The sequence below is a fragment of the Gymnoscopelus microlampas genome, assembly GCF_963454915.1.
Source record: "Gymnoscopelus microlampas genome assembly, chromosome: 1".
NCBI classification, from domain to species: Eukaryota; Metazoa; Chordata; class Actinopteri; order Myctophiformes; family Myctophidae; genus Gymnoscopelus; species Gymnoscopelus microlampas.
This window is the reverse complement of record NC_139962.1, coordinates 40,013,975-40,026,785: the sequence shown is the minus strand read 5'-3', so window position 1 is coordinate 40,026,785 and position 12,811 is coordinate 40,013,975. Positions and strand designations below refer to the sequence as shown.

The window sequence follows — 12,811 nt, the reverse complement described above, 5'->3', positions numbered from 1 at the left end:
CAGGAATTAATGCCTGGTTTGGTCTTTTGACCAGGGTCCCCCAAATGTCTATGCTTTAAATAAAAAAAATTAGCCTAGGGAGCTTGCCTATTATGACATGACCAGAATAGTGATGCTAGGGTTCATGTGGTTATCTGCTGGTGATTTCAAGGTCAGAGTAGACAATATAGGAATCTCAAGCAAAGAAGAGGTTACCTATTTGGGTTGTATCCTTGACAACAAACTGACGGGTGAAAAAATGGCATCAAAAGTGATCAAGAAAGTCAATCAAAGAACAAGATTTTTGTACAGGATTTCCTCTTTTGTCAACAAAGGTGCTCTGAAGACTCTAGCTGGATCCCTCATTCAATGCCATTTTGATTATGCTTGCACCTCCAAAAATAACTGATGTGACTACTTGTCGGCCTTAAGCCCATGATCACACCTAATTCCAACACACTTTGCTAGTTTGGGATGGCTCAGGGTAGAATACAGGGTTAAGCAAATATCACTGGGATTGGTATTTAAGACAGTGCCCTCAACACCCTCATACCTGTCAAACTACTTCTCCAAAGTGAGTGACACCCACAGCCACAACACTAGAGGGAGCGACCATGATCTGGTACCACCCAAATTTAGAAGAAATATGGGAAAGTTCTCATTCTACTGCGCTGCCACCAAAATACTCTGACACCATCCATTAAAAGGATGCGTAACACTGGTTTATTTCAAAATCGGCCTGAAAAAGCATCTATCAGGAGACCAAAAGCGGAGGTAAATGTAATTTTTCCCATTTATTTTGTAAATATAGTGTTTGTATTTGTTGATGACAAGTATTTTTGTGTTAATTGTGTACGCTATGTTGATGAATTTAATACATAGGACCACAATGAAAACAAGTCATTTTTTGTGTTATCCTTTTAGCTTTTAATGTCTTATTGTACCACGTGCTGTTTACATTGCTGACTAATAAAGTTTTCAATCAATCAAAGGTGAGTTCATGGTTTGTCATGAACTGCATCAAAATGGCTTTCAAGGACACTGGAGATTATTCCTGTACAGGGTTGACATCTATGGCAGAGGAGTGCAGTTTGTTGTTGGCTATAAAAGGAGAGGGCCATGGGATGATGCCCCGTGCAGGAAATAATTAGGTAAAACATAGGTTAACTTGCACCTTTTACTTCTCAGACATCTCTTATTTGGCAGTCTGATTGGCTGGGAGGCCATGTCCTTTTGTAACAGTGATGCCAGAGCCAAGTTTCAGAGTGGTTAGTGAAGATCCTGAAAAGGACTGAAAGCTATTTGGTTTATGTTTTCTTTGTTTTATGAGCATGGCAAGCAGCTGCCTTTTGTTTATAATAAGGTCTCCTTATTATGAAGTTTTACGTTATTTACTTTGTGAGTCATCTAACATTAATGTTGTGAGACCCTTGTCACAACCTCTTTTAAATACACTACAGTATGTACCAACTGGCGAACTGGCTTCTATTGTTATGACTCAGCATTTAGCGACAAAAAGAGGCAATTGTTAATTCCACTACGTCTCTCTTATGTACTGAGGGAGGTCATTTGAAATAATGACTGGAAAACAGCCCAAGTCTAAGGCAAGATTCATAGTGGAAATGCATGCATGGCTGCCAAATGTTCCGTTCTTTTATCTTGCAGCTTTTTCTGGACTTGTGACCCATGACTTATTCACAGATAATGACATGCACCAAACAGACTACAAGGTGAGAACATCAGGGCTAGTGTGGACAGAGATGTTGATGAAATGGAGAAGAGACATATAAGAGAAGGTAGCACCAATAATAAAAGAGTTCTGCAATGCTGCAATAAAGAAAATCAAGCTAAACACATCTGTGTTTGAAGGTGGAAGGTTAACTTAATATAGAATAGAATGTAAACCAGAGAGTTGAGAATTAAGAATGATAAAATGGAGAGTGAAAAGGGTTAAAGCTTGAAATGGAGACAGTGAATAGAGAAATACCAGGGCTATCTGTTGTACAATGAAATATCAGGAATTTCACATATTCAAAACATTGAGAGTTACAGTAGTTTGGTTGGGGGTAGGGCTGTTATGAGTATGACATTTTACTTACCAATTAATTGTTGCTCAAATAATTACGATTAACGATGTAATTGCGTTTCTGTCGTGGAACATTATGAATAAAAATTACATTTCTGTATGGATTTTAGGCTTCGTAAACAAAAGTTTCACAGGGCAGATATGACAGATAACTATACATATTTAATAACTTTATCGTAAAAAAAAAACATTTATTGTGGAAATAGTTTTTAAACTATTTCCACAATTTTTTGGGAATGTTTAAAAATATATGAAAAACGTTCCACAATTTCTGAAAATGTTTGAATATGGTTATGGCCGAGTCATAGTGACATGACCGTTACGACGTAGTCATAGTGACGTGGCCGTGGTTTGATTATGGTTATGTCAGAGTGACGTGGCCGTGGTCTGCCCGCCGTCCGGCTGGCCGGCCGATGGAAATGATTATGACCATTATGCAGAAAATAATTGTGATCATCTAAAATAATTGCAATGAGACGATTATGTAATAATTGTGACAGGTCTAGTTGGGGGTCAAGAGTCGATGTCATGTTATGTGAACTTTGAGGTTGGCTGGGATTCCAGAGTAAACATGTCATTTCTGTTACCTGTGTCACTGCGGATGATCTGCTGTCGACACTTCTTGAAGTGGAAGCGTTTAACAGCTACTGGCTGCTTCCGATAGAGGGCTCTGTAGACGATGGTTCCACTCCCACCCTGGCCCAGAATATCTGTCTCTTCCTCTGAGCACTCCAACTGGGCCTTCTCCAAGAAGAGGCTGAAGCGCACACACACACACACACACACACACACACACACACACACACACACACACACACACACCCTTGATTAATTCCATAAAAAAGAAATCCCTGTCCCTTGCCATAACTTCACCTGTATTATTAATACACCATATCATAATCCTTAAGTAAAGGAAGCAGTCTGGGTTTTACTTCTATAAAAAGGATAGCAGCATATTGCAATATGCATATTGCATCATTCAATATAATGATTTTGATATATTTGCAATGAATTGTTCAGATAGTGAAAGCATAGATTCGGGAGACACACTCAACTGATCCCCAATCAATGTCCCTGAATCCTATATACACAACGTGGATATTTTGATTAAAAAAAATCAAATGTGTTTTCCTGACCCATCAGCGCATGCGCAAAAACAATCAGAACGCCTATAACCCTAAACTCAATTTTACCCCAATTTACCGTCAGCATATGTGGCACATCTGGGAAACAAAGTACAGTATACATTTTGTCTGGAGTGCTCTCCTATAGGCCCACAGTATAGCTGCATTCCTGAGCCATTAGCAGTATCCTCTACATCCCTCTCCATAGCTCTTTCAAGTAATGCAACGAAAACAAACCAAGATGGTGGTTGAATTTAGCATTAGAACAATAGTCCTTGGTCAGATGCCAATCCAAATGATGCCACTTTGAACATCTAGCTCTGGAAATAGTTTCCTTAAAGGTCTCACATGTGGACATAAAAACTAGGGGAACATTAGATCAGCCACTTTCACTTCACATATGCTATGAATTGCATTTCAGCAGAGTCATTTTTCTCTCCCTGTTCAGCATTTGGGGTTATGTGTGTGTACTGTAGAAGCGTGTGCGTATGTGTGTGCGCGCACATATGTGGTAGCTTTGGTTAGTGAGTCTGCATGTGCATCTTGACGGTAATAATATAAAGCTTTCAGGAATTCATTTATTTGATATCTGCCAATGTATTTATGAATGGGAGGACAACATGTTTGTGTGATTGCATAAATATTCGGTAGGGACTGGGAGGCAAACATCTCAGCAGGCCTTTGGAGGCCAGTTGCACAACCAATCCTCCAGTACCGCTTCTGAGTCCTTGACTGTGTCAGCTGGTGTGTGTGTGTGTGTGTGTGTGTGTGTGTGTGTGTGTGTGTGTGTGTGTGTGTGTGTGTGTGTGGGAAAAGACAGACAGAGGCAGTGAATGTGTATGTGGAAGTGCTTGAGGGAGTGATGGATCATGCATGTGCAGGGTGGGGGTGCCCTTGAGGTTCGACAATACATCAACAGATGCTGTCGCTGGCAAGAATTCAACTGAAACTCATTATACAGCCAAGCCCCTGGAGGGCAGCGCAGGCTCTCTCCTTCTCTCTCTTCTCTACCCTCTGTGTGTGTGCGCGCGTGTGTGTGTGTGTGTGTGTGTGTGTGTGTGTGTGTGTGTGTGTGTGTGTGTGTGTGTGTGTGTGTGTGTGTGTGTGTGTGTGTGTGTGTGTGTGTGTGTGTGTGTGTGTGTGTGTGTGTGTGTGTGTGTGTGTGTGTGTGTGTGTGTATCTGTCTCTTAGTATGTATTGTGTGCTCCATCCAGCTCTTGTCAGGACAGCTCCTGTGGAATCTGCCTGGCTGAACAGCAGACAAACCACCAGGCCTGTCCTGCACAATGGTGCAGTGATGTGGAGCCAAGGCAGTGGAGGTCTGACATCCACACACACTGGCTCCATAACAATTAGATATCACCCTGACTGGGAGGAAGAGGGAAAGCGAGCAGGAGAGATAAAGTACAAAAAACAAGAGCGGACGCCGAACGGAAGCAGATGGTGGGGTGGGTGTGAAGGGTCAAGGGTTATGGCTCAGAGGCCAAAACAAAGAATTAAAACAGGTCCTCTGCCAATTACATTTGTTTTCTATCAATGACATTTGGTAGGGTGATGTCACTAGGGGGCCAGCTGGGGTTAAAGGCCAGGGCCCGTGAGGCGAGAGGTATTACCGTGATGGGAAGTCAGTCATGAAGAGCTCGGGGACCAGCTCCTGGAGGGGGACAGGCAGGTCCGGGTGCTGGGGACAGATGATGTGCTCCTTGTCCACTGCGGCCAGCACACAGTCCTCCATGTTAAAGTAGTGACTCCTCACTTCGTCCCCTGTCCCGCTCCGTCCTTTTGCCTCTCCTCCCCCTGGTTCGGCCTGGCTGGATGGGAGGCTCTGGCTGTGTCTACCCGCCGAGGCACACAGTGGACAGGGGGCGTACTGCTCTATGACAAGGCTTCCATCACTCTCACTGGCTGTCAGGGCTACAGCAGATAAAACAAATAACACATAAGAGTGACAAATTAATGGACTGTATGAAAAACAAGGCACGTCAAATATGCTCACGTGCCCGTGCTAGGCACACTCGTCAGCACGCGCAGAGCCAACATAAGGCTCCATCCCTAGTCTCGTTCGTTGCCAACGTATCAGGCTGAGAGCCTGAGAACCTTAGTTACACCGTTTCCACGCGTCAGAACTAAGCCGCTAGCCTTAAACTGATAGCGTCAAATGGTGTTTTGACAGGTAAATCGACAGCAGTAGGTAGCCTGGAAACCTGATTAATCTGGGAGCTCATGTTTCGTCTGGGAATACCAGGCTAAGTAGTATGCATCCTTGGGCGCGCAATGCCTGTTAAAGTTGATGAGTCATTGGGGCTTGTAAGCTTGAGGCTGCGTGCAGCCATGTGCACGGTGGGTGGGTCTGACGCAGCGCTTGACTGGCAGCTCCACCCGACAATGAAGGATGGATGCAGTTTACTAGAGCTGGTGTTGTGGAGGCAATCACAGCACGATGGTGCACGTGCACCTGTGCATTCAAATGACTGATTATAAGACAGACAGAGGAAAGCGCATAGAATGCAGTAAGAGAAAAGGGTAGAAAGAGAGAGAGATACAGAGAGAGAGGTTGAGTGTGTAGCCATGTTCAGAGAGAGAGAGCAGAGAGAGAAAGAGAGACTGTGACAAAACAGGTCTGCACCCACCAGGGAACCACTGTTCTATTAGAGAGTTGACATGGTCGGTAATGAAAGCCATGGCGGAGAAATCTCTCATTTCTGACTGACAGATGATCTTTATGCCTCCACTCTTCTTCCTCTTCCAGTTGACATCAGATGACTCCACACTGCAGACACACAGACAGAGCCAGACATTTCACTTCATCACCTCTTCTAATCCCTTCTCATCATCACTAGTAGTCACCACCATGCTTTAGCCTACAGTATATGTACTTGGACGCATGATCAAATAAGTGGTGCAATGACCAGACTGTAGAATAAGTATCACAAAAATGTTTTATACATTCCTGTTTTTTATTTTGTTTATGTAACTAAACTGCTCTTTACATGTCCAAGATTAAAGGACCAGACTGGTGGTCTGACATGTTTTGAGAGTAATGGTTAGGTCTTAATTTTCCAGTACATACTGTAGTTTTTAAATTATATTTTGTCATTGAATTCTATTAATTTCTGTATGGTATGAAAATACTTTAGATAGGCAATCCAACATGAAATTTCTGTCATATTTCTTGCCAAAGTTACGTTATCGTTGAAGTTTAAGGCAGTTGAAAGCATGGATTGATTTAAAAAGTCTAACTGGACATAGTCCCGGGAATATATATATTTTTAAGTTGTATCAGAGTGGATTTTAATTATTTGACTAAAGATATTTGTTGGAAGTCTTGACTACCTTCCCATTTTTTCCCAGCTAGAGGTAGGGTCATGAGGTCACCAAAAATCAGTAGGGTCCATACTCTGGGGAGCATGAAGCAAATTCCATGGCAATTCAGCCAGTACTTTTCGAGATACGTTGTTTATGACCAAAGTGTTGGACAGACGGACAAACAGACCAACATCGCCATCCTCAGAGCCCTACCACCACACAGGTTAAAAATTGGCTAAATCTGGTATTGTTTAAGAATCTACCATGCAGATGGCATGCTTTGGAAGATAGTTTGAAGTCATGTCAAGGATGCACTGAATCGTAGTCAATGGGCTAAACATTCCAGACGGCTGGGATGGTCCTTTAACAGTGACAAGTGTACATGCAGTGAGGAAGTGAGGGATGTATACAAGAGCATAGCTTATTCCTTCATACACCCAATGGTATGAAATGTGAGTTTATCTGAGAAGCACCTGTGAGAGCTGCCGGCTGTGATTATGCCAGAGCAGCTGGCTGTGAACCACATAGAGGTATGGGTATGTGTGCTTTGAAGAGGTATGGGTGTGCGCTTTGAAGAGGGAACATAACGCTGCTGGACCATCTTATTATCACAGGATGTGGTGCTAAGTCTGTCTGTGAATGCAATTAATTATGTCTACTCTGATACAGCTTAGCTCGGCCTGGGGGAGACGCAAAGCGTGATAGTCTGGCAGCGTGCCTGCAATTGGGATGTCAAAGCAATTCTCACCTCCTAAGCAAAACTATAGGAACTGCAGTTTTACTGTGTGTGTGTGTGTGTGTGTGTGTGTGTGTGTGTGTGTGTGTGTGTGTGTGTGTGTTTCATGCAAATTAGTCAAAAAACACCCCATTAATCTCAATGAGCCTTCAAAGGTTTGAAAGTTGCAACTCAATCATACCTATCTGGAGGATTGGTCTAATCCTGAATCCATTACATGAGTCATACAGTGTGGGCCTGGAAGCTAATTAAATTAATGTATTTGCCTCACATCTCGTGGAGTCCCATTGTCCCCGATTCCTTTTTAGCCCCAGAACTATTTTTCCCCTGCTCTGACCTGAGGTATCCCCCATCAAAGGCAACCAGCAGTCCTTCCTTCCAGTAGATGGTCTGGCTGCGTCGTACTCTAAAGGTGCTGCAACGATTCCTCTGCTGACTCTGAGTCCCAGCAAAGCTGTAGATCACAGAGTTCCTGCTTCGCTGGTTCTTAGCACTCCTCTTTGGCTCAAATGACTTCAACAACACAAAATCGGGGCATTAAATATTAAACAGCAATAACTGTACAGAAGTGCCATGTGGATGATGAATAATATTGTTGTTGATGTGCTTTTAGAAGTAGACCCCATTACCTGGAGGTCCATCTCTGTGAGGCTGATGAGCATCCTGGCGATGAAGCGTTCCCAGAATCCAGCGGGGACGAAGCTCATCTTGAAAAGGCGCTGCAGGGTGTTGGCAGTCTGTTGGCGGAAGCAATGGATGTCCATGGCTGGCTTGGGGGGCAAGAGGTGAGGCAACAGATAACTACAGCAGCAGAAAAGAGAACATAACATAGTTAGAAAACTACATGATATCAAAGCAAAATGTGAATGCTCATCACTGCATAGGCTCTGTGGATAACTGTAGTCCCAGGTTTCCTGAAGGTGGCATACCCATTTCCTGTAGTCTCGCGTAGCCAGACAAGGCATGCTTTCATCACATCCAGGCTCAACTATTGCAACAGTATCCTCCATGGCACCACCTCCAAAGTCCTCAATAAACTTCAATATGTCCAGAACTCAGCTACCCACCTGCTCACCAGTACCCGTTCCAGAGACCATATAACACCAGTCCTCCACGACCTTCACTGGCTCCCAGTCAAATAAAGAATCCACTTCAAAATACTACTCACCACTTACAAGGCACTGAACAATCTGGCTCCCCCCTACCTCTTCGGCGTTACATCCGCTTTATTGCTTGATCATTTTCAAAGCTTCCGAGCTCCAGACTGTATGACGGAAGCATTTGAAAATTGTGGGAGGCAACAGTCTGGCTGGCGAGACTACATTTCCTGTGACGGACGGTTCAGTTACACAAATCGCTGGTTTCCCGGTTTCCAGTTCAAATCTGCTGCCTGTAAGACTACAGTTATGCACAGAGTCTAATCATGAATTCAGAGCAGAATGTCTAAGGTACAGTACCTGTTGTTGGCCACAGGTAGCGCTATCTCAAACTTGGCTAGAAACTGGAAATACTGCTCTTCTGTCTGCTGGGTGAATCCTGTTCCCACCAGCAGCATCTGCACAACAGACGGGATGGGAATCAAAAACGCTGAAAATGCTCACAGCACTGATATAAAAACTCGGAAATGCAAGCTGCTGTGTTGAGCCGATGTCTCATTGTGCCAACTGATGCATTACTCTGAGATCTTCTGTGCGGATCACCCCATTCCTGGCCACGGAGCGGGACGACTTGAGGTGGATAATCCTTTCCAGGCACTCTGACAGCCAGACGGGGCACAGGAAGTACAAGGTACACAAGCCATGGCTGGTGTCTGGAAAGTGCAGCAGGGTCCCAGTCTCAATCAGGAAACTGATTGCTGCATGGATGATACGAAACCCAGAAAAGGCAGGACTTGTTATGAAGAATTTTGCATTAGTAATTTTTTTTAACAAAGCAATGCAACCCAATCTCTTAAAGTCTTTATATAATAGTTTCCTTTAGGTGCAGTACCTGTCTGCAGGTCCTCATAGTCTCTGATGTCACTTCCTGGGTTCTGCTCTATGAGGAGATCCAGCTGGGCATCAGTCAGATATTGGACCTCATCCTCAGTGTCTCGTCTGCACCGTTCTGCAATCACTGCTTCCTGCAGTGTCAGGTAGCTCCTAGGGATCTAGTTTAGAGACAATTTAGAAAAGGTCATTTATATGGTAGGTGACTGGACTACAAGTTCATTGCATCCTGCTTTTTATCTTTTGTTCTTGGAACATCCTTTGAGAACATGAGAAGTTGAAGCTGACAGTTCTGCAGGTACCTGTGACAACTACAACTACACTCACCAGCCTGCCCACCACTTTGTTGCCACTGGCAGAGGTGCCACTGTTATCCTTCATGGAGCAAGCCACCTGGTATATCAGCTTCCTCAGACCGTCCCAGCCCTCTAGGGTCTTACATGACACCTCACTGTGCACACGCACACACAGACACAGACACGCACACAATCAGTTCATACACAGATTTTTTAATTATTATTCCATTGTCTTGTTCATGGCATTTTATCCCTGGCATTCTATTTTAAATTTAGTAGGCTATTAGACTTTCACAATTGATCCAAGTGACTGCATAGGAACTCGGCTGAGTGCCTGAAAATGTCAAATGTGTGTACTGACTGCAAGTGTTTCCAGGTGATGTCAGGATAGCCAGTTGCTCGGGCCCCGGAGGGAGATCGGCAGAGTGCCAGGATGAAGGCACGCAGTGTTGCAATCCTCTCTGTGCGGAACTTGGTGTCTATGAGGTCCAAATGTGTACCCACCACTATGACCGCGGAGTTTGGAGCACGTGCCTTTGGGTGCAAATTAGAAGGGGAGGAAAGCTATTACCAAAATGTCCTGAGAGTTCTACTGCCACAATCCATCCCATTGATCTGCACAGACACCTGCAGTAAGTTAGTAGATGAGGCTATGACGCAAATTTAGGGAAATGAAGACTGAGAGTAATTTCAACATATTCCACATCATCATTGCTTCCCTCCAGACAGTGGTTGGTTCCTGTGGTCTTGCAAACCAGAACATTTCTTATAAATCAGATCCCCTCCCACTGGAAATACAAATGTGACCTTATTGGCTAACAGTGACACATCTCTGAGTCACTTGAAAAATAAAAAAAGACACATAGTCTTTACTTATAAGACCACTAAGCTATTATTATAGCTCTCACCAGACTCCGAAGGGAGCTGTATTGAACTGTCCAGCCGGGCATAACCAAATTATATGGATTGGTCTTAGACAGTGGTGGAAAAGGTATACACTAAAGTATACTCAATACTTTAATACTCAAGTATTGAAAAGTACAAATTACGAAGTACATTTGGTAGCTCACTGTGAGCTTGTAGATCAGCTATTTTCACTTAATTTGAAATAGGGCTTAAGTGGTTAATTAATAATTTATTGTTGTAATTTTGGGTCCCAAGAGTCACTTCCTAGAAATGTAGTGGAGTCAAAAGTACAATATTTCTATCTGAAATTAAGCTGAGTGAAAGTCATCAAAAAAGAAAGCCAAAAAAGTACTGTACTCAAGTCAAAGTTACTGTCCATCACTGGTCCTAGACTCACCTCTATGTTGAGCAGCCACGCCTGCAGGTTGGCCACAGCTTCCTCCCCCAGGGCCAAGTTCCAGATCACCACGTAAAGCGCCTTGTCAGTGAAAAAGCACTGATTTACTGTCGACATGTTCGCCGGGCCGCCAATGTCCCACACGTTGAATGACACAGAGTCCTTCTGTTGACACAAAAGATTAAAGCTCTGTCCATGGTCACAAGCAAAACAATAAGAAAAAAGAACACAAAATTATTTTGAGTACTTATTTAGTTTAGGCTGGAATGTCAGTTTATATATGACTTTATCAAACGTTTCATTGGAGATACTTGGTGTGAACAATGCATGTCTGATAACCAAGCGCACACCTGCACCATCTCCATTCAGAATGACACACATATGGGAGAATAATGGAGAATATAGTAGTGGTAGTGAGCCAGAGCTGTATTACTAATTACACAGGTCAGTCCCTAGGGAGTATGGGGCTCTCTCTCCCTCCCTCTCAGTCTCTGACTCACACAGGAGGGTAAATAAGAGTCATTCGCTGCTGGGAAGAACGTCTTAGAGCAGATTTTAAAAGCCCCTTAGAACTCCATGGCAATGAACTGTTCACAGAGACATTAGACAAATAACTAAATACCCTCTGGTCAAGGTCACGTGTATGCACTTTATGTACTGTACAGTCCATCTACTGTCAATGTGTTTTCCCCTCACGCTGTTCTTGGCTCCGTTGGGTTTATCCAGTTCCCAGATGGAGGTGGAGATGCTGCGTTCTGGGGGGCTGAAGTGGGACGTCTTTCCTGTCTGTAACACCTCTAGGAGGGCAGACTTCCCCTGCCGCGGGGGACCAATCACAAGCAGCTTCATCAGCTTGCACGGCTCCGCCTTGCGGAGATGAGCCCGGAGGAAGGCCATCACAGACACAGGACCTGTGCAGCCAGCAGTTTGAAGATAATGTGTGAAGATTGCATTTTTTAAATTAGACCGGCTATACGGCATTAATTAGTTTTAAACGGTGGACCTTTACAGGAAAATAATTGCCGGACAAATTTCACCACAATTAAGATGATAGCTGCTCAAAGCTTAAGCAAGGAGAAGACATCAGGGGTTTCTACACTTCTGTCCAGTGTTAATTTTGTTGACTAAGACTAAGATTTTGATATTTAGTTGACTAAGACTAGACTAAGACTAAACAATTTCAGATGACTAAAATAGGACTAAAACTAAGTGGTGTGTTATTCAAACGACTAAGACTAAGACTAAATCAGAATTTGCTGCAGTGTTCATTTTGTTGACTAAGACTAAGATTTTGATATTTAGTCTACTAAGACTACACTAAACTAAACAAATTCGGATGACTGTCATGGGGTTATATGGGGACATGGGGACATTCAGGCTCTACCTTCTTTCCTGACCTCCAGAGGGACATTCATGATATTCAGGTCTTCAATGTCCAGCTGCCACAGGTTAGAGAGCTGACCTAGCTCCACCGGTAGCTCTCGGATACCTGGATTACTGTTCTCATAGAGGAGACAGCATGGATCAAGAATGAGTTTATTGCACAAGGATAGAGTGGTCAGAGAAATGAAAAAGAGATATATAAATGTAATAAAATATAAAAGAAAAGCCTTTTTATTAAATAGCTATAGGGGGGTTGCACAGGCAAGAAATGTGATAGCTTTGGTCGGCTTACCCAAAGAAGGAGAAAAACAAAACAACACAAAACCCCAAATGGGAACTTGTTGATGCTCTGATAAATCCTTTTTTGGCATCCATTTCCAGAACAATTCAATCTCTGTGAGAAGACGTTTGAGAGATCTCACCCATTTGCTACACTCATTTGATACACCAGCTGGTAGCATCTGCACTGGGATCCAAGGCCCAATGCAAGCTCAGTTGCACCCCAATGGGTTTAGATTCCTTATTGAATCCCTATTTTTCTTCCTACTGCCCTTACTAATCACCTTGATCAACTAGCTGGTTAATGTAACTTTAACTAAAATTTGTTTAA

At 43.5% G+C, this 12,811-nt stretch overlaps 1 protein-coding gene across 1 annotated transcript in view; it reads right to left on the bottom strand.

The window, feature by feature from the left end:
• Positions 1 to 12,811, bottom strand: part of lrrk1 (leucine-rich repeat kinase 1) — a 66,591-nt gene that overhangs the window by 23,327 nt on the left and 30,453 nt on the right. Inside the window, exons 14-26 of the mRNA XM_084062348.1 lie at positions 12,203 to 12,315; positions 11,515 to 11,729; positions 10,819 to 10,983; positions 9,877 to 10,049; positions 9,547 to 9,670; positions 9,221 to 9,380; positions 8,908 to 9,086; positions 8,689 to 8,786; positions 7,861 to 8,032; positions 7,569 to 7,744; positions 5,820 to 5,959; positions 4,803 to 5,103; positions 2,653 to 2,822 (exon numbers count right to left, since the gene is read on the bottom strand). Coding sequence (XP_083918474.1) covers positions 2,653 to 2,822; positions 4,803 to 5,103; positions 5,820 to 5,959; positions 7,569 to 7,744; positions 7,861 to 8,032; positions 8,689 to 8,786; positions 8,908 to 9,086; positions 9,221 to 9,380; positions 9,547 to 9,670; positions 9,877 to 10,049; positions 10,819 to 10,983; positions 11,515 to 11,729; positions 12,203 to 12,315 — 2,186 coding nt within the window. The remainder of the gene's footprint in view (positions 1 to 2,652; positions 2,823 to 4,802; positions 5,104 to 5,819; positions 5,960 to 7,568; positions 7,745 to 7,860; positions 8,033 to 8,688; positions 8,787 to 8,907; positions 9,087 to 9,220; positions 9,381 to 9,546; positions 9,671 to 9,876; positions 10,050 to 10,818; positions 10,984 to 11,514; positions 11,730 to 12,202; positions 12,316 to 12,811) is intronic.